The sequence below is a fragment of the Malus sylvestris genome, chromosome 7 (assembly GCF_916048215.2).
Source record: "Malus sylvestris chromosome 7, drMalSylv7.2, whole genome shotgun sequence".
Taxonomy (NCBI): Eukaryota; Viridiplantae; Streptophyta; class Magnoliopsida; order Rosales; family Rosaceae; genus Malus; species Malus sylvestris.
The window spans coordinates 21,632,129-21,654,424 of record NC_062266.1 but is presented as its reverse complement, the minus strand read 5'-3'; the positions used below and the strand labels follow the sequence as shown (position 1 = coordinate 21,654,424).

Genomic DNA, 22,296 nt, shown 5'->3' with positions numbered 1-22,296 from the left:
GGAACCCGTGGTCTGTCCCCACGACGAAGCAGGACTGGTCTTGGTTAAAGCAGACATGGAAGAGTGACGGAGGCAAGCAGGGAGTTAGAGGGGTAGACTCCGGGGGCAAGGAGGAGAAGGGAATGTTGTTGTGGAGGTTGTGGCTAGAGTTAGAGTTTAAGGGCGATTGGGGGTCATGGTTGTCATCGCTGGAGTCAACGACAGATGTAGGGTTGTCGTCGGTGGGATGAGAGAGGAAGGTTGGGGGAGGGATGGGTGGGAAGGGTTTATGGGTTTTGGGATTTTAGGGATGCAAGTTGCAGGGAGAGAGAAGAGAGAGAGGCAAGAGAGAGAGAGAGAGAAGAGAATGGGGGTTTGGTGGGAGAGTAGGGGATCTGGGGAGGGGGGACACGGGTTGATAGGTTTTTTTTTTTGTTTTTTTTTTTTAAATTTTTAATATTTAATTAATTTTTTTAATATTTAATTAATTTTTTAATAAAAAATGGGTCCCATCTCTAGCCACGTCAGCACTTAATGGAGAAATTAACAGAAAAACTGACATTGTCAATTTTAAAAGATGAGGTATGAAAGTGCCGTGACACCAATAGTTGAGATAGTTTTTTGTAATTTACCCAAATAAAAACTTTGTATATGGTCCAATATCCTAGTGGATAGGGTGTTGAATTTCCACCCGTGTGTTTCGGTTTGAAACTCCTTTATCTCTTGAATTATTGTAGTAGTTTCAAAATTTTGCCTATTGATATTCTTCAATTTATTCGATCTGACGACCAAAATTAAAAGGAATGTGTGAGAACTAAAAATGATTGTCAAAAAAAAAAAAAAATTGGAAAAATAACTTGATCACCATATTTTTTTTTCGTTGGGCCTGAATAAGGAATTCTTGGTTCTGAGGCCATCTCCAACCGATGGCTGGCCCTCTGGCCCTCCAAGATTCTCCAAGATATTAATATTTTAATGAACAATACATGACCATATTTGCCTCCGTCTCCAACCGAGGGCCAGAGGGCCAGATGGCTCGTTTTAGTCCTTTCACAAAAAACCATCTCCATCCGAGGGCCAAAGGGCCATAAGGCCAAACATAATTTATTATTTAAAAACTACAACTTAAATTCAAATCCAACGGCTAAGTGACGTCAGCTAGCCATTGGATTTGATTTTCTTTTTGCTATAAATAGGGTGGATATTGGGATATAATTCACACAACTTTGAATTCAATCTATTTAAATTCAATCTCTTCCAATTCAATCTCTTTCAATTCAAGTTTGCAATGAATTCCAACTTTGGATCCTCTTCAGATTCCAACTGGGGGTCCTCATCCAATTCCAAAAGAGAAGCAAAATGGGCGCAAATGAGACGAGAAGTTGAGGAGTCTGATGAAGAAGTTTAAGTAATGCGCAGCAAATAAAACATAGCAGCAGCCATGGCTGCGGCCATGGTGTGTCAGCCAACTGAGGAACAACCTCAATGGGGTGGCTCTATTGCTGGTCATTCTTACAAACCACGAAACATAGCGATGACGCATGCCAATATGATGAACAACTACTTCGACCCCAACTCGATGTACACAGAAGAGGATTTCAGACGTCGCTTCCGGATGAGGCGTCATGTCTTCGAGCGTTTACTTTGTGATGTCCAGCAAGTCAATCCGTACTTTCGACATAAGCGGGACAGAGCAGGCCGCCCTAGTTTCTTACCTTATCAGAAGGTTACTGTTACACTCCGAATGATGGCCTATGGCTCTCCAGCTGATTCGATGGATGAAACCCATGGTATGTCTGAGTCTACATGCCTTAATACTCTTGAAGAATTTTGTGACACAATTGTTCAGCTTTACAAAGACGAGTACATCCGCGAGCCAAATAAAAAAGATCTGAATCGGCTCCTTCGCAAAGCTGAAGACCATGGGTTTCCGGGCATGATAGGGTCATTAGACTGCATGCATTGAGATTGGAAGAATTGTCCCACCGGATGGCAATGAAGCTTTAGCAGAAGGTCAAAAAAGCCAACTGTTGTGTTAGAGGCGGTTGCCTCATATGACACATGGATCTGGCATGCTTTCTTTGGAGTCCCTGGATCCTAAAATGACATAACAGTTCTTGGGCGTTCACCCTTTTTCAATAACTTGACGGAAGGTAAAGCACCTTAACTTGACTACTACATCAACGGCCGTCAATACAATATGAGGTATTACTTGGCAGATGACATCTACCTAAAGTGGGCGACACTTGTCCAAGCAATTCCAAACCCTAGGAATAACGCTGAAAAGTTGTTTACCTTACACCAAGAGGCATATTGAAAAGATGTTGAGAGAGCTTTTGGTATTCTACAAGTACGGTGGAAGATCATCAGCGAATTGGCAAGAGGGTGGAGTCGAGAAATTTTGGACTTCATCATGATGTCTTGCATCATATTACACAATATGATAGTGGAGGATGAGCGAGATGAGTATATTGATGGAGAGTCCGATGACGACCAAGAAGATCCAAATAGGTCAAAAAGGGCTCGTGCAAAAATATATGATGAGCCTAATTTGCCTTTGAATCCAAGAACTAGTAGTATATCTATAGATGAGTACATGAGGCGCTATAGAATGATACATTTTCGTGCCACAAACAAGTATCTACAACAAGATCTTGTTGCATATCCTTGGGCCCAAAGAAGAATGGAGTAGGCATTTACATTTTATGTTTTTAAATGTTTTTAAAAATGTTGTTTAAGTTTCATGTTGTATAATTTTTATGTTGGCTAATGTTATTTAATGTTGTTTCATATTGTTTAATGTTGTTTCATGTTACTTAATTTAATTTAATGTTGTATAATGGCTTAGGAAGTTATAGAAAAAAATAGAATTTAAAAAAAATATGAAACAAATTTTGTGAAATAGAAGTTATAGGAAAAAAAATGGAATTTAAAAAAAATATGAAACAAATTTTGTGAAATAGAAGTTATAGGAAAAAAATGGAATTAAAAAAAATATGAAATAAATTTTGTGAAATAGAAGTTATAGGAAAAAAATAAAAGTTACATGAAAACTTTTGTAAATAAAAAAAAATAATAAAAATGTAAAAAAAAAAAAAAAACAAGTGCAACGGCTACTAGCCGTTGCATTTGTATTTTTTCTTAAGAAATCATGTCGGTTATAACCGACAGAAATAACAAAACATTAAAAAAAAAAATTGCCAGCCCCGGGCTGGCTGGCTGCATGCGACCAACCCTCCAGCCCTCCAGCCCTTTCCGATTCTGTGGGGCCTTCCCAGATTCCAAAGCCCTCTGGCCTAGCCCTCGGTTGGAGATGATTTTCGGGCTATTTTCGGCCCTCTGACCCTCTAGACCCTTCGGTTGGAGATGGCCTGATATCCAATGGAGTTGAAGGCAACCATGAGCTTCTCATTTATATTAAAAAAAAAGGGGCATTTTGATATAGGCGCCTCGTTTTTTTATTTTTTAGACTAAACATACACTCCTTTTGAAAATTTGATCAAACATTTTCCTAAAATTTTGGTTATTAATTTCAGTTCCTATTATCCCTATTATCCCTATATTTATGCATTTATTATCCATCTCCTGGGCATTTCGTTTTCTTTTTTTTTCTTTTCCTATTATCCCTATATTTATGCATTTATTATCCATCTCTATGCATTTTTTTAATTGTTTGTTCCTATTATCCCTATATTTATGCATTTATTATCCATCTCTATGCATTTTTTTTATTGTTTGTTATAATATTTACTTTTTTTTGTGTGAATATAGTAGAATATTTATAAAAAAAATTGTCAAATTTTATTATTTAGAAGACCCAACACATAGTAAAGATTTGTTTGATTATATAGCTATGTCTAGTTACCTATAATATGGACACATTTAGTTTTATAGTGGATTTGATTTTTTGTATTTCTTGGTACATTTGGAGTGTAAATGTACCAAAAAGGTTATCTGATAGAGACATTTGGTTTTGTGGTACATTTGAGATTTTTTGTTCATTTGGTCTTTTGATACAATAGGAATCTAAACGTACAAACATGATTACCTGACAATGGGCACATTTGGTTTTATGGTACATTTGAAATTTTGGTACATTTGTTTTCTCTGTATATTTGAAATCTAAACGTACCAAAAAGGTTACATAACAATGGGTACATTTGGTTTTATGGTACATTTGAATTTTTGGTACATTTGGTTTCTCGGTATATTTGAAATCTAAACGTACCAAAAGTCGATACTTTTGTTCTCAAATGTACCATAAGTTTTAAGTATATTTTTTTATATATCTATACATGAAAAAAATATGTATTGAAGACTTTTTATTGATACAATTTTAATAGAAAGAGTATTTTTTTTAAATACTAATAATAAGGAAATGAGGAATTAGCTAATTAATTTTTTATTTTATTTTATTAAAAAAATGCATTTAATGCGCAGAAGGGGATTGAGGAAATTAAATTCCTATATTATAGGCAATTAGTTGCTAAGCTACCTTATGCCTCTATATAAATGCATTTAAATTAATGACATGTAAATTAAATAAATAGAAAATCATTGAGGTGGCAATTGATTGAAGCACCTTAATCAAATCTTTAAAAGGGATGAATGTTTAATCTAACAACTATAGAAAATATGTAGGGCATTTTAATTTTCCCTAAAAAAAAAAGCAAATAGATAAGAAAAAAATTACAAATAGGTAAGTGTGAAATTTAAACTATCTATTAACAAAAGGTTTTTTTTTCCTTTCTCTTTTTTCATTGTCACTTCCATTTTTCTTTCAAAAGGGTTTTTCTAAACACTAAAAGAGGGTTAAAAGACCAAATTAACATTGTCAACAAAACTAAAAAAATAACCAAAATAAAAGTTAGGAGCTACATAGTAAATTAAACCCAAAATAACTTCTTTTTTTTCACAAAGCATCACAGCCATGTAACCATATAAGTTGCCTTCATTTTCTCTTCCACGTTTTTCTTTCAAATAAAATAGGTGGGTTTGTATTGTCAAACTAGGATTTGATAGGATTTTAATAGATTTTAAAATTCAGTTGTTGTTAATTAGGATTTTAAACGAAGATTTTAAAGGATTTTAAAGAACACATCCAAATCCAGAGGTAGTCGATTATGATTTTAAAAAAGTCCACACAAGTTTAGGTGTAGTGAAAATTCCAAAGATTTGTTAGGATTTTAATAGAAGAGGGATTTTGATGAGCAAGAAGTATATATAACTAAGACAAAAAAGAATCCCATCTCATCCCCTAAAATTTCAAATCCAGTAACTGCTTTCAGTTTTTATGGCTTTGCATGTTTCACTTGTGAAGGCTTTTGCGTTTAAGCATATTGAAAGACTCATTATCACAATCTAAAACAAATTCTTCCAAGTTTCAGTTGTCCACCACATTGAGACTTATGCCTCGAGCCCTCATGTTATGGAACATGTGTAAATTGGGGAAGGAAGGTAAGGGAAAGAATACCTGGTGGATGGGGTTCCGCTGAGGTATCACAAGGAAGTAAGACTTGATGGCTGTGGCGGATTTAGGATTTGAACTTTGTGGGGTCTCATTGTTACATACAAGTTTTTTAGATAGAAAAGAGCACGAAGTGCGTAAAAAAATATTCAGTTTGTTATCGTTGAACGTTTGGTGGGCTTATTGTTGTCAGCCAAACCATGTTGCACACATATCAACAGATAGCGACATATGTCGAAGGAATCTGATGAGTGATATAGAAAGAATTTGTCGAGTGTTGTTGACACAACCTGTTGGGTGGTCTTGGGACCACCTTGGTCCCTACTTTGCTTGGTGGATGAGAATCCGGCTCTAGTTTTGGTTTTTTTTGCTAATTAGGCAAATTCAAATTCCTGCTTAAACCTAATTGGTTGATGGCAAATTAAAACTTTATTAATAATCATCAAAAATAAAATTTTTGCATATAATCCAATATCCTAGTGGATATGGTATTGGATTTTCACTAGTGTGTCCCGGGTTTGAAACTCTCTCATTCCTAAACTATTGTAATAGTTTTGAATCCTCCCCTTCCCTTAATAATAGTAATAATATTAAAAATTGAAACTTTCGTTGGGAACTTGATCTCTTACAACATTTTGTAGGTTGAAATTTTTTCTTGAGGTTTGTGGAATCATGTTTTGGGGTACGGCAGAGGAGGGAGGGGAAGAGGAAAAGTTTTTCATTTATGTTTTGTTATTTTAAAAAAGTATACATAAATGAAAAGAAAGTCTTTCCAAATCCATCCAAATCTATAAACAATGTCCACACAACTCCTCCAAAATTCATATAAAAATCATTCCAAATCTACGCTTACAAATATCTTTAAAATCCTTCCAAATTCTAATTTGACTACATCCCTGAACTCTCAGTGACGAAATAATTATCTAGAATCAGTCGTTAAAGATATGAACAACTTCTTTAATGACAAAAAGTTAAAGGAGCCACTAAAATGCTTTAATGACCAAATTTTATTTTCAAAATTTAATAAGCACATGCATAACATACGTAGGTTATGCCAAGTTTTCAGGTGTTGGGTGCAAATAGCAATTTCTAAGCCTATATCTAAAATTGAAAATTTGAGGCCAGCAAGGCCACGGTGGCGTTGTAGAAATCCATCCCCAAAGCCCAACTCAGCTTCCAATTCGGCAGAGAGCAGTCCCCGCTCCCAGTACCCCTTTCTTCTTCTTCTTCTTCCTTTATACCCTCGCGCCCTCCTTTTTAGGGGGCGCAACAGCAAATTCTGGGTGTTTCAGACAGGGATTGCAGAATCATGACCAAAAGGTTTGAACTTTGTTAATTGTTATGCAATTCAGAAGCAACTTCTTAGAGTTAATCAATTTTTAATTTTTGATTAGCATATACTCTATTGATATGAAGTTTGGATTCTTATTATTTTTTATCCTCCAAATAAATTCTGGGTTCAATATCTTACACGTAAATCTCATACCCCACATACTCAAATCTCCATTTATGTAATGAAATGCTTACTACTACTGTTGTTATTGATTCAACATTTGATATCACTGGCAAAGATGGTTTAGATAATTATTTGGGAGGATTAAGGAGAATTACTTTGGGAGGATTAAGAGTAAATCTTTCATTCTCCTTGTGGTAGAGCTAGTTGTGGCCAAAACTTGGGAAACTTATAGATTTTTGTGAGATTAATAATTGGGATTAATCAAACTCTTTCGAAAAAGTGAAAAGATTAATTGGGAGATATGGATGCATTCGCAGAAGAAGGAAAAATGTTAACTTAGGAAACTTTTAGATTCTTGTCAGCTGGATTGGCAGCATTAGGGTATATATTAGAGACTAAGACCGTGTTTATAAAGCGCATGAACTTGGGTATATGAACTCCTTTTGGTTTTATCAGGAAAGAAAAGAATCAATTAGTTAAAACAGAAGCCAAGCTTGATATATATTCAACAATTAGCTTGGAATCCTGATTCCACCCTGATTATGGGCTCAAGGTTTCATGCGTCTTCCCTTTCGTTTCATTTATTTCTCAGGAAAGAAACAACAATTTTGCAGGACTTTTTTACCAAAATGGTAAGAGTTTACTGGTTTAGTACTGAGAAACCACATGATACAACAACAACAACAAAGCCTTTTCCCAGTAAGTGGGGTCGGCTTTTCTTAGGGTCTCTTCCAAAGTTTTCCTAGGTCTTCCTCTACCCCTTCGGCCCTGAACCTCTGTCCCGTAGTCACATCTTTGAACTGGAGCGTCAGTAGGCCTTCTTTGCACATGTCCAACCCACTCATTCCTAATCTTATCCTTTCTCGTGAGCCCATACCTCGGTCGAGCCATTTTCTTTTGAGTTGCACTTTGTTTTCCATTGTTTATTAGTGTTGGTTGATTTCCATGTATGAACCTTTTTTTCTTTATTTCTGGAGTTTTTTTAGTTAATTTATAAATTGAATTTTGTTTTCCAGCAGCGGCCATAAAACGAGAAATCCAGAGCTACCTCTCCAATCCTTAGTTCGGCCACTCAGCTCTAATAGACTCAAGTTGTGGCAATTAACCTAGGCCTTGGAAACTGTACTTTGTTCTACTTGCTTTGGTTTCCTGCGTTTCTTTTTCTTGTGTCTACATGGCGGATTAGGGTGAAAATAAAGAGCCTGGGGAAGGTATTTTTGGTTCTTGATGAATATTTTTTATATGCTTGCATTGCATATGCTATATACACTATACATAGCTTTTTTTCGTTTCTAGTTTGCAACTTCTTCCGGAAGCCATCAAGGAGGCAAAACATTAGAAAGCGAAGGACTGATGAAGATGAAGAGGAGGATGATTCAAAATCTGGGACATCCTTATCTAACCAAAGGAAAGCCCCAAAGGCTGCTGGCAAGCTCTTTTTTTCTAACGGACCCTCCAAGAGCTCTGTGTCTGATGACAGAGCAGTCTTTGAGTTTGAGTCTTCAAAAGAAATCCAAGTTGAAAATGATAGCAGGGCAACAGCGACTATGGAGACTGAGACTGAGTTCTCCAGAGATGCACGAGCAGTTCGAGAAAGAGTTCTCAAGCGGGCAGAAGAGGCTTTGAAGGGAAGGGGCAAAACCACCGGCAATGAAAAGTTGTATAAAGGGATCCATGGATATACTGATTACAAGGCTGGGTTCCGAAGAGAGCTAACAGTAGCCAGTGAGAAAGCAGGAGGTGCCCATGGGCCTCTCAGGGCCTCTGCTCATATCCGGACTTCTACGAGATTCGATTATCAACCAGACATCTGTAAGGATTACAAGGAGACTGGTTACTGTGGGTATGGGGATTCCTGAAAGTTTATGCACGATCGTGGGGACTACAAATCTGGCTGGCAGATGGAAAAAGAGTGGGATGAAGCAGAGAAAGCGAGGAAGAGAAACTTAGCTATGGGTGAGGATGATGTGGACGAGTCTGAGGAAGATGATGATGACGAAGATGATGGCTCGTTGCCCTTCGCATGTTTAATCTGCAGGCAACCATTTGTTGATCCTGTCGTAACTAAGTGCAACCATTACTTCTGTGAGCATTGGGCACTGAAGGTGACCCCTCTTTCTTAATGTGTCATCCGCTTTCTTGTTGTTGCCATAACTTTATGATATTAAATTTTTGGTTTTTGATTTATGAATCAAGTATATCAAGTAGAACAGGCTCTTTCTGTTTCCGTGTGTTTCTTTCAAGCATTTTCTAACCATATGCTTTTCATTCATAGCATCATTCGAAGAACAAGAAATGCTTTGTCTGCGACAAGCCTACTCTTGGCATATTCAACACAGCTCACGAGATACGAAAAAGAATGGCTGCGGAGGGTAAATAACCGCTAGTACTTATTATTTCAAAACTTTAAAGATATGTGGCAGGAATAGTTCTTCCCCTCACCCCCTTTGGTTAAGTGTTGAAGAGAAAGTTCACTTTTCGTTGTATGATAAAATTTGGAAATGCATAACAATGGTGGCAAAGCTAGTGGAAAACTTTATCCTCTTCTTTGCCAATCGGAATTAATAGTCAGCTTTGTTTGATTTGTGGTGTCGGAAAGCATGCTTGTGCTTATTTACTCATTGTTTAGTATTAAAGAAAATTTAAGACAAAAAAGATATTGGAAGAAAATACTTTACAGTAATATTACAATTCTGTACTTAGGACGTAAGGTTGAGTTCATAGATACAGAGATGGTTAGGATGTAAGAGATGTACACGAAACAGAGAGAATGAAATAAGTCCTCTACTTATTTTCTTATGAACATCTTCTATATGCATGTCGAACCCCACCCACAAACAGTAGTTTCAAACTCCCGTGAGTATCTTCTTAGTTGCCAACCCGCTGCTCTCCAGATTACTTTCATGGCTCCAGGAGTGCGGAGATGGTGAAGTAAGTAGCGGCCACAAGAGATTCCTTTGTTTTCTCACTCTCCGAACAACCGTCCTTGTGTATTTCCTTAGGACCTCATTAACAGCCTTTAGATAGTTGCTTGAGTCATGGTCTCGTAGAATTGTACCTTCTGAACCATAAGCTGTAGGATCACTTAGGGTTTCTAGTGGATGTGGGGAGTTCAAGAAAGTTGTAAGGACACTTGAAGAGAATCCACGTTGGGTCTTGTCCAAAGCATAGAGGGCGTTCCCCGGAGGAAGTAGAGGGTGTGGAGGAGATGAGTTCTCATCAGGTTGGAGAATGAATAGTTTGCCCATCGGAGAATATAATACTTTCTGCATAGAAACACACACAATAAGAAGTGAATTAGAAAACTTACCTGCACTAAAAGTTCAGTAGGTAGGTAATCGATATCAAATTCTTGGTTCTCATATAACATTTTATACTGCATAGTTGAAGCCTTATGTGCATGAATGATATTCTCTGAGGTTAAATTGGTAAAATTTCAGGTTACTTTAAAGCTGTAACCCATAGTTTGTGAAGGATGGTTACGTTTTTTGTTAGACAAGGGTGTGACCGAAATGAACCACTTAAACGCTTGAGAAGTGTAGCCACATAGTTAGGGTAGTTGCAGGAGAAGGCTCTAGGGACGATATCTCTATGCATCATCACGGAATGGATTTGACTCTCATCCACGCTCAGTATGTCAAGTATTTTCTGGCCTCCGCAGAACACAAATGGTGAGCCAAATGTGACAACTGGCCAAAGAGTGGAGGGTTTTACACAATTCCTACTCAGCAGCATCAAGTGGACTAAGAGAGAAAGGCTTCCTCCAAGAGAGTGGCCTGTGAACTGAAGCTTCGCTCGCTCACCATGTCTATTCAAGTGTTCGGTTATTTCTGGTATAAATTGCTTGTACATTCCCTTCGCTGCTTCGTAGATTCCTCTGTGAACAAGTACATCTGTCCCCTGTACAAGGATGTGAAAAGGTTTGATTAATCATTTTTTTCCTTCTGAGACAGTATCAAGGGAGGTATCTGTAAGACTATCTATCCTTACCTCAAATTTCGTAGGTTCAAAGAAAAGATTTGCCTGCCAGGATGCGAGGGAGTCGGAACCCTGCAGGTAAGAACAATTTGCATGTCAAAGCATTTACAAGTATGTTACTCGGTATCTCTTTGATTCAGAAATCAGAATGATTTTGCCACATGAAATCAGCCTATTTAATCCCACAATTGGATTTGAAAGGCTGTTGGGGAGCTATTATCAAACACAGATCTAGTGGGATGAAGGGCAGAAAGTTTACCTGAATCACAAAACAACGAGTATACGTACTGGAATCATCACAGACAAACCATTCACAAGGTGAGGAGTTGAGTGACTGAAGGTCCTCTGCTGTTTCTTGTTTCTCCTTTTCCCCTGCTGCAACCATTGCTGTCATTGCTGATGCTGCCATGGAAACCGCAACCTCTGGCTTGTAGCTTCGAGGTGAGTACCCTCCTTCCTCTCGGGAATTTTCACCATCACCCTCCTGCTGCAATTTGGACCTGGGTGGCATGCTATCCTTATCGCGTGACCGCACATAAGATGCGGCTGAGGCAGCAATATTGTAAGCAACAGCAGGACGGCATGGACGCTTGTACTCAGATTCTACAGCTTTCTCCGAACTGGATTCACTAGCTCCTTCAGCAGCTACAGGTACACGATTAGAGTTGTCATCTAGTTTTGCTTTGATTTCATCTTCTACGGCTTTCTTTTCTAGTGAAGTTGTTACTAATTGTAGGTCAAAATATCTCTTTAAATCATTTTCCTGCACGAGTTAGCAGATGAATTTATTAATCTTGTTAGAAATATCGAAGCTCGATTTGTGAAATATGCTGAATAAGAACGAACCTTGAGTTGTGGTATCGCATAGGCCATGTTGCATAAGAAGGATAACTTGGAAAACAGCTTGGTATCAAACCATGGCACTCGAACCAAAAACCTCCGAAAAAATTCAGGACTGATTTCTCCCTCATCGTCATCTGCAGCATAATCCACCGCACAGCCACCCTCCTCACTGCCACATTCACACTCACCATTTTCACCCGCTTCACAGACGCTGTCTTCATCCGCATCGTCCTTTTTCTGCCTATTCCTCCATTTACTTCTGATTTCTACAAGTCTCTCCACCCAATTGGTTCTTTTTCTCTCCTCACTGGCACTCTCCCCGGAGTTCTCCGTACTCATGTCCTTCTCCGCTATGCTCATATGATTACTCGTGTCTGGATCAAAGAATGATCTCACCGAGTTTGGGAGAATGGAACTCGAAAACTGAAACGGGAAAATCCCCATGGAACGGCTGTTCTTTAGTTTTGGTTCCGTTGCTGCTGCGTGGATACGATTGATGCGGCAACAAAGATGGTTGTCCGAAGAAGACCTCCGCATAGTAGCACGAATGTAAAGGTCTTGGCTGGAGTTAGACCGGCGGAGACCATTGTGCTCTTTGAAAATGTCTACCGTCCTGGCGGAAGCGGCCGAGGTAGGAATAACTAGTGAACTGCATGCCATGATTGCACCAGAACTGCAAGTAATGAAGGGTTTTCCTGGAAAAATATTCAAACTTCTTGTTAGCTAAGAACTCAGAATTATTTGTTTTTTTGGCCGAGTTCTTGAAAGCAAATCTGCTTATGGTAATGCACTTTTATAATCATACACTAATCAGCTCCAAGCTCCTCATTAACAACAGTGCATTGCTGAATTACGATTTTGCACAAGACTAATTACCAATCTTGGAATAATGCGTTTTATGGTAAGGGTCTTGAAGTCATTTGACATGATAATTAGACAAAATATAGCTATAATCTTGACAAAAGACATAGTGAAATTCGAGGAACATAATAAATCCATTAGCTTGTAATATTCTGCGAAAAAAAAAAAAAAAACTACGAACCCATATGCTTAGGGACAAAAATGGCGGGAAAAACCATGCAACTTTCTATGCTTAAAATGAGATTGCATTGGAGCAAATCCTATTCGTCAATCATTATTTAAAATTGAGATTCTCTATAATTTTTTTTCACTATTCTTCATCCGCTCTTCTTCATTCCTCATTTCTCCAAATTCCTCATTTAACCTATGTATATTTTTTTTTATCAGAGTATCCTTAATACAAACTATAAAAACTTAAAATAAAAAAAAATGAAATGATCATTAAACGAACTTTTACTTTCTCATTTCTTAAACCTCTCAAAACCAAAAGAACCGTTGTCGAACATCTAGCAAGCACTGTAACTCTTACGTGTCATCAGTTTATGGAGATGAAACCAAAACACAACTACCATTATGTCTCGGTCTTTGTACTTGGAACCAAAACGGTTTTTGGTACTTTAATTGGATGTTGATTTCAATGGTTTTGCCTTGGCTCACCCGACTGACAAGATTATCACCATCCCTAGCTTTAAAGCATCCGCCTTGCTATAATCTGTTTAGGAATTAATCGCACTTAAATTATTTTTCTAATCCCTTTTTGCCTTAACATCTTCTACCAAAACAAACCTGTAAATCTTTGTCTTGTGTTTGGAGTTCTAGGACATCTTCTAACTACTTTTCCTGGATAGAGATTATCGTGATTAATTAGTTAATTAACAGAAACTTGGAGCCGACAGTGTTATTAAAACAAACTCATAGACTCAAAACTCTAATTAGTTACGAAATCACAAAATTCTTTAACTAGAGTCATCATAATTTTTCTCAAGTTAACCAACGATGTGAGACAAATGACTTGACACTAATTAAAATGATGTCTTCAAACAAAACAACCGTTTTCAATCATAACAAACATCTGAACATCCTTGGTTGATTAATATTCATGTGATGATAAGGTAGTTAGAAGACAACTCTGGTAAAAAAAATTAGAATTTTAAACTCTTGTGGTGAAGTTCGTTCAAATTTAAGCCCAAAATTGAAATAAAAATCCATTCATCATTCCTCTAATCTAAAATGATGAAACACGATGTGGCATTTACATTTGTCGTTTGAAATTGAATTGGAAATTGAGATTATGGCAAATTGGATTGAAATCAAAGAAATTTGGTTCGTGTTTGAATAGCCACGCCCACATCAATGACTGGTAAAAGAGTGGAAGGGGACGTCTTACCATAATTCTAAGATATTAATCCATACTTTGAGATCTTTAGGTGATGTTTCTATGAGTCTTGTAGGTGTGGTGGTGTTCTAGATTTTTCTTTTTTTCTTTTCTCCAGTTGGTCTTCTCATAAGTTGGGTTCTGCTTGAAAAGAAACCCTTCCACGGCAAGGAAGGCGTATAAAAACCAAATGAACCAAATACTAATCAAAGGTTTAATTAAAATTTTACAAACTCATCAAAAACAACATCAATTAAAAATTAAAACAAAAAAATTTCATCTGGAAAACCTCTTTCAATACTTCAGTGAGCTTAAACAATTTCAACAACGCTCTTAGATTTCTCACGGAGAATGCTGACACCCATCTTATTCGACTTCTTGGTTTCATTGTTCGACTCTATATCTCAATAGACGATTTCAGTTCCATCCCAGTTCAAAGGTATGAAGTTGAGCGCATAATGAGTTTAAAGAAATAAAAAGACAAATTTAATCTCACATGTGAGTGTTACGTGCTAACAATTAATGGAAAGTTGACAAAACTTTCAATTTTGGATCTAGACTACAGAAGTTTAAATCCTAATTTATTTACCACATAGACTATTTTCTGACTACCGTTCACCAGATCGACTATTAATAGCCCAAATGTTATGATTTTTCAAAGATGGGAGTGCAAGTAAATTTGGCACTAAACTTTGCATTTGGATCTTCTCACTTTATCAAATGACTTATGTAATTTTTTGCACAAAAAACGAGATCTTTAAATGCTTTTGGCTAATGAAAAATAAAAAATATGATGTCAAAAACATTGAATCTTTTTTTTATAGAAAAATTAATGAAAAATACTTCAATACTTTGAGTTTTAATAAAAAAGACAAAACTGTGTTGTAAGTGAATGATATCAGGAATGACTTGATTTTTTAGAATAAAAATGTCATTTTCGTTAAAAGTAAACAGTACCTGAAATGTTTCGTTAAAACTCTTTTTTTTTTTTTTTTTTTTTTTTTTACAAAAAATGACATGTGTCATTTGAAAATGGTGAAAGGGTCTAAATGCAAAGATTAATGCAAATAGGGTAATGCAAATTTGGTTTAAAATTTTGGTCTCCCTAATATTATCCTTGCAAATATTGCTAACATTTCTCTTTCAACGATTTATGTTTTTGGTTTAAACAAACATTACCAAAAGTAGCCGAATTAACAAGGAAGTCAAGAAAAATAATTAAGGGTTCCAAATCTATTTATGCCCTAAGAGCATCTCAATTGGCAAGATGCAAATTTGGAATGCAAAAATCATATTTACATATCTCTCTAAAATTATTTACTTCTCGTTGAGAAATGTGGGGATGAAGCCAATGCATTTATAATTAACAAAATTTAGAAGAACCCAGAAAAGATTAAAGATTAATTACCTCAAAGAACTAACCCTAGCCTTCACATGTCCTCCATAGCATCCACGTCGTGAGGGAGATAGAGGACTGAAAGAAGCTCTAACAATGGAAGCGAATCACCATATCCTTTCAGCCAGCCAACCGGAAGTTCCTGAAATTATTCTGCAGTGAGGAAATGCAGTACTGGTATATCAAAACTGAATCTGGACCGGGACAAGATTCTAAACAATCGGGTTTTAGGGACCAAAATCTTTTATGTTGGTGTTGAATTTGAGTTTGGACTTGTTCTTCCTTGCGGGTTCTTAATGTTTCTGCAGAGAGAGTGAGATCTGGCTTTTACTATAATTGGAGGGTTCCGGTTTTAATATGTTGAGGGGGTTACAGAAACAGCCATGAAGAATATGTTCACGTGGAATTGTGGAATTGAGGAGCTGCCACCTTCGAACCAACTTTTTATGGTCCAAAATACCCTTATGATTCTAACTTTTCTTCTTGTTTTTAATTGGGTTTGGGGCTATTATATCATGAAATTCACCAACCTTAACTATATAATAATTGAAGTTTTGTTCAAAAGAAAATATTGATTAAGGATACTTTGTGACACACCCCGACCCGGAATGTCCACTAGGACTCTGAATTGGGTCGTGTTGGTCGACACCTAGAAGGTGATGAAGTCATAAAGTGTGATAATGTATAAAATGTGAATAAATTAAAATCTAAAAGTGCCTAAGTACATGAGTGCCCAGTGAGAGGATTTGGACCCATTTCACGCATGATACAGAGCATAGGTATAGTATATTGAGGTGAGATAATGATTATACCATCATAAAAAGACACCCTGTGCTGAAAAGTGCCACGAATCCTCGATATACGGAACTCTGCTACTAGAACCTGGAGGGGTACAAAAATAGAAAATGTGAGTGAGTGAAAAAAAACTTTTCGAACCAATTCCAACTACCAAAGGTAGTAGCCCCTCGCCGTAATACCTGTATAATTTCCCATAAAATAACAAGCGTGACTATAAATCAAAACCATAACCAAAATAATAGTCTTACAGTTATGCCACGTCAAATATCTTAACAAGAATAAGTAACCCAGGTGAAACAAACCAATATAAAATGGCATGTTAGCCGAATCCACCTATCATGTACGATTGAATCAATATCTCATCACATGCTAGCTGGAGTCACCTCACATGACCTGTACGACTTATCCATATCTCATCAATCAAGGCTAGCTCATAAGTCGGAGTCACCTTTAGTGACCTGTACGACTTATCCATATCTCATCATATATGCTAGCGCATACCATATCTCATCATATATGCTAGCTCATAACATATCTCATCATATATGCTAACTCATCACACATCTCATCATATATGCTAGCTCATAACATATCTCATCATATATGCTAGCTCATCACATATCTCATCATATTGCTAGCATCTCATCATATATCTCATCATATATGCTAGCTCATAACATATCTCATCATATATACTAACTCATCACATATCTTATCATATATGCTAGCATCTCATAACATATCTCATCATATATGATAGCTCATAATATATCTCATCATATATGCTAGCATTTCATAAGTTGGAGTCACTTCCAGTAACCTGTACGACTTATCCATAGCTCAATAAGTATACCTGCACACAAGTTGGAACCACCTAAAGTTGTCTGTACGACAGGACTGGGTGTAAATAAATACCCTTAAGTGCTACGATCACGTGAAGACTGTGCGAATAATCGCGGGTCACCTACAAGTCGGAACCACCTATGGTGGTTTGTACGACAGGACTGTGCACCTACCTTGGATCCAATGTGAGTGTAAGGTGCGGGAGGTGAACATCATGTGAATGACTATGCCCTGGCCACGGACGGGAGCACTAACACCATGGTGCAGGTTTATGAGCTCTAACTACATCTAATATAACATGTACGACTCATGGGCAACCTATACGACAAGGTCGGAGTTGCCTAAAACATAAATGTAGTCATACCATAACTCTATCATTTCAATTGGTACCATAAACTTACCTGAACTTACCTGCGTGTCTTACGTTCACCTTTACACTTCAGAGCGTTCACCTTTAATTATGTGTAAGTAACATACATGTGAATATACCAGGATGTAAATCTGAAATTCAACCATATCATAATATTTCCAAACATATAAACATATATAAAAATGGCATAAAATGCATAAGCTGTATTGCCTTACTCCCGAACTAATTACCTTCGGAAATAATTATCAGTAATAAGCCCAACTAAACACTAGCTTAATTAACTATCATTACTAACTATTTTTCACTTCAATCTTACGATTCTTCACACATTTATAATTAACATTTAACCACTAAAACATAAGGTTAAATCTCACATTTTCCACTAATCTCCTTCACATTGCTCAATTCCCCAAACAAGGCTATTGTCTCAATTATTTAGTCTAATTGATTGTATGGTTGCATCTAACGTTTCGTTAGACTGCCTATGTACCCTAAACAAGGATTAAGCCAATCGTAGTTCACAGTAATTATTTGTAGGTAACATGCATAAATCAATTTAGAAGCATTTTTGGAACTATCAATTATATACATAGGACAAAAAGAAAAAGACCCACTCACCTGGAGTCTTTGCTATGATTCTCTAGCACGCACATCAAGGCGTCCCGAACGATTGGCGCCTGTGACCAATTATAGAATCACATCTCAGAACTCTTATCAATAGAATACGTAATTCACATAAAGCACATCCTTAAGGACATTCTAAAATAGTTTGAGACCCATTGACCACAAGTCAAACGTCGATCAAAGATCGACGGTTGGGTTCACAACTCTGCAAAACTCGATCCGAAAGATCTGCATCTCAGATTTCCAATCTATAACCTCCAAAGATACACATTATGCTTCTAGAATAACATACTAAATTTTCATTACGATCCAACGGTCAGATCTCCGCCAATTGCCCAAAATCAAGTGGCGGTTAACATTTATTTTACGAACTTACAAATCCAATTCGGGAAGATCCATACTTTGGATTCCCAATCCGTAAATTCCGATGATCCTTAAATATTACGTATTATAATGTATCCAAGTTTGGTAACGATCCAACAGTCGAATCGTTGATTCATATTTTGGCTAAACCAAGTATCATAACAAAATTTGATTCAAACGATCAACCTATGACATTCGGATATCAAAACTGAATTCAAGGCATTTAATTTATCTTAAAAGTAGCATCGACAGTCTCTTGGTCATGTGCCGCCGCACGTGCGGCTGCAGGTGGCGGTCGGCCGCCCTGACTTGCTGGAAATCCAACTATTTCAAAAAATTACCAAAATTTACATGAATGAAGATCTCAATGAGTAGAGTAACTTTCATACCTGTGACCAAGGACAATTTGGCCGATAAGAGCTTCAATTTTACATAAATTCGTCGAAAATCCTAAAGATGGTGTGCTTCGATTCGACCTCCATGCTCACTCCAACGCCTCCATAAGTGTTTGGGCTTTGTTCCTGAGGTTGAAGGGAGTTTATTTGTAGTAGTAATTGGAGGAGTTAGCTTCCAATCATGGCGGAATGAAACCCAACCCGTGCGCCCCATTTTTGCACGGTTTTACCCAAAATTCACCAATTTCCACCCAATTTCCACATGTAAATGGAAGAGGGATTGGTTGGCCTTGTGGTAAGGGTCATTTTGACACTAACTTGTCGTCCAAGGTGGCCGGAGATGGGAGAATCCATCGGGTCGGGTCACAAGTTGGTCCCTCACTTATCTTCTCTTCATGATTGGGCAGCAGCCCTTCCCTTCTCCTCCTTTCTTCTTCTCCCCCATTCCTTTTCTTTTTCTTCCCCATTTCCGTCACACACACACACACACACATGTCCTCCTAATTTAGCATACATTAATATAATATAAATAGAATAGTTATTTCTTCAAAATACTTTCGGTTCGTAAGTCCAAATTCACTTCTGCTTGTGCTTATTTGTTCATATTGTCGAGTACTTCAGGAATACGTAAAAGAATATTTAGTACGTCTCACTACACATTGGTCAATGAAAGTCAACACCTTCACCTCTAGGGCATTTTTGTAAATTCACACTTATAAAATTACAAAAAACCATAATTTTTAGGGACGGGCTGTCACACTTTGGATGCGATCCCTAGTCTCTAACACTCTTTAACTAAACCTTAATGGTATTCAAAGTTTGATCATAGTCCATTGACTTTGTACACCTCATTATATTATTATTAATATTTATATTTTTGACATTAACTGTTTGATATTTTATGAGATTTATAATCCTATAAATTTAAAATCCCTCATTATAATACTATTAGAAACAGCTACAATAAAAAAATTCAAACATTTTGATTGAATAAATGGATAAAAACTATGTAACAATAAGAAATAATAAATGGCAAAAGAATGTATCCATAGTGTTAAAAAAAATTGGTACATTTCACATATAACAAAGTGGTACATTAATAAAGAAGAATGGGTACATTATAAATAAATTAGGGTACAAATAAAAGATTAAAAAATTATGAGTACAAATGAAATTTTAAAAAATATGGGTGCAAAAAAAAAAATTAATTAATACATGGGTACAAATTAAAACTAAAAAGAAAATACTACAAATTTAAAAAAAGGTTGCAAATTAAAAGTGGGTACAAACTAAAAATATAAATATATGATAAAAAATTTAGCCATAAAACATAAATATACTATATGAAAATTTTCTATCATTGATTAATTATATAATGTCACGTGATGGTAAACAATTGAGCACAAATACAAAGTTAAAGGAGAAGATTAAGGGTTGAGGCATGGTAGTTGAAGGTCATGAGGTTCGAAGCTTCTCTAACTCTCAGGCTCCCGATAAAATTTTGACTCCTTCACTAATCAAATTTAGTTTTTGGACATTAATTTGATACGAATGTAAATCTCGTGCAAAATGCACATAAGGTTGTAAGTAGTTCCACATCACTTCATATGAAACATCTAAATATGATATAAAATGTGATAAGAAAATATGATACCTGTCGAACATCTCTAAGCACATTTCTTACTATTTTAAAACTTGTGTCAAACCTGAAAAAAAGAAAAAGAAAAATGTATTTAGTAATCAGGGGTGTTTTTGTCAATTTGAGCCCATGGACTCTTTTTCACCTTGGAGAACTTGTGTGAGAAACATTGCGGGTATGAAAAGACGGAGTTCTCTCCCCTTTATTTTTTCTTTTCTTTCCCTCTAATCTATTTGAACGGTCACGATTAAATCATGTTAATATCTTGTGTTAATTTCTTTATAAAGAAAGAAAAACAAAGTGGAGAGAGTGTGAGAGGAGGAGAAAGAAAGGAAGAAAAATAGAAGGGGAAAAAATCCTAGTCTTAAAAAGACAGTCTGTCACTCCTCTTCATGAAAAAGTTGTGTCGCAGGGACAACTGTGCGGCTGCATGCAGCACCCACGCCAAGTAGCTTACACATTTCGTCCACCGACTGGTGTACTCTGCCGCTGCACCTCCTGTTTCCCTCCAAATTACAGCGGCGTGACGAGAAGTACACTCCAGATATTTTTACTTCCTTCTAAAGCCCACCGAGGCCATGTCAAGCCCGTATCCACACAGAAACAAAGCCAGTTTAAGGTTTTGGGCCCTATTTTTGGACTTGGGCCCATTTTTGGATTAATTGGGTTCTACTTGACACCAAATGTTGTGTAGGACAGGGCTAAAATTTTGAAGTCTCTTTTTGATAAAAAAAAAAAATTTGTGGTCTATGTTTGGGGTAGTGTGGGAAATTCCAGCAATCTACTCTCTCGTTTGTTTTTGTTTTGTTTTTTGTTTTTAAATTTTATTCGAGGGTTATTAAACTACATGTGGATTCAAACTTGAACGCAAAGAGAGCATTATGCTGTTCTAGTGAATTTGGTCATGTCCAACTGATAACTACGGGGTGTTGGATAATCGCTCGGGTGGTTAATTGTGTTGTGGTTAATTGAGGTGTGGGAAATGGACATTTGATCGCTGGGGGAAGGATGTCAATGCAACTCGTTAAATATAAAGTTTCAACTTAGCACATACTGATACAGTGAGGAGTTTTCATATAAGTTATAAACTCGCATAATGCTCATCCTTTTTATGATTCAACCATGTATGAAGTTTTTTTTTCTTTCTTTTCCTTCTTTTTTTCTATCCAAGCTAAATTAATGAGGAGACAGAGTTACTGAAATTTAGATTTCAGATGTAAAAAACACTTTCAACTACTTGAGCTATAAGTCTCTTAATATATTTAAAAAATTTAGGGTTAATCTCAATTTACTACCTTTAAGTTTCGTGGTTTTCAACATTTAGTACATGAAGTTTTTTTTCATCCTAGAGTCATACCTAAAGTGTTAATTTTGGGACAATCTTGTACATAGTATGGCTTTTAAGTAGACTTGGCATTCGTGTTGTTTAGGTGTCATACCCGATATCTTAACGGGTCGTGTCGTGTAACATTCGTTAAAATAAACAGGTAAAATGACCCGATCCGAAATCGACACGATAGTATTAACAGGTAATATGACCCGACCTGTTACCTGTTAAGAAAAACATATTTTAAACCAATAAATAATCAAATGAAAAACATAATACTAAATAAGTATATACATACCATATTGTCACATCCAAAACATAAAACACATTTTTCTTTTAAGTATAGTTTCACTTACCTAAAGTCTTTAATATTTTTTTAATCAATGTAGAAGTGTAAAAAAATATAGAAAAAATATATAAACGCTCGTAATGACAAGCTTTACAACTTTCATGAAGAGCTTAACTTTGAAATTCACCACTATAATCATATGAATCATAGATCAAAATTTAACTGTTGATTGTTGTTTACATTTACGCTTCATTGTTCTCATCAAATTTTGTTTTTTTTCAGATTTTCTTTTT

The 22,296-nt window shown here is 36.4% G+C and overlaps 2 protein-coding genes, 1 long non-coding RNA gene and 1 pseudogene across 4 annotated transcripts; 3 read left to right on the top strand and 1 right to left on the bottom strand.

Moving 5' to 3' along the window:
- The first annotated feature begins 1,513 nt into the window (after positions 1-1,513).
- LOC126630178 (uncharacterized) lies at positions 1,514-1,945 on the top strand. The gene has a single exon (XM_050300298.1). The coding sequence runs from the start codon at positions 1,514-1,516 to the stop codon at positions 1,943-1,945; it is 432 nt and encodes a 143-aa protein (XP_050156255.1).
- A 4,630-nt stretch (positions 1,946-6,575) lies between these two features.
- On the top strand, positions 6,576-9,484 carry LOC126627876 (zinc finger CCCH domain-containing protein 1-like; annotated as a pseudogene).
- Positions 9,485-9,559: 75 nt separating this feature from the next.
- On the bottom strand, positions 9,560-15,682 carry LOC126627875 (phospholipase A1 PLIP1, chloroplastic-like). 2 transcript variants are annotated; one of them, XM_050297451.1, is made up of 6 exons: positions 15,368-15,682; positions 11,727-12,418; positions 11,140-11,643; positions 10,893-10,952; positions 10,386-10,802; positions 9,560-10,168 (listed from the first exon to the last, which is right to left on the bottom strand). In XM_050297451.1, exons 2-6 carry the CDS (start codon positions 12,381-12,383, stop codon positions 9,749-9,751), a joined length of 2,058 nt encoding a protein of 685 aa, XP_050153408.1. In that variant the 5' UTR covers positions 12,384-12,418; positions 15,368-15,682; the 3' UTR covers positions 9,560-9,748. The 2 variants fall into 2 exon arrangements, with proteins under 2 accessions (XP_050153408.1, XP_050153409.1); XM_050297452.1 differs by lacking the exon at positions 15,368-15,682 and adding an exon at positions 13,972-14,069.
- Positions 10,729-11,223, top strand: LOC126627878 (uncharacterized). The gene is made up of 3 exons (XR_007625158.1): positions 10,729-10,822; positions 10,907-10,958; positions 11,082-11,223. It is a non-coding gene; the product is annotated as an uncharacterized LOC126627878 (long non-coding RNA).
- Positions 15,683-22,296: the final 6,614 nt, after the last annotated feature.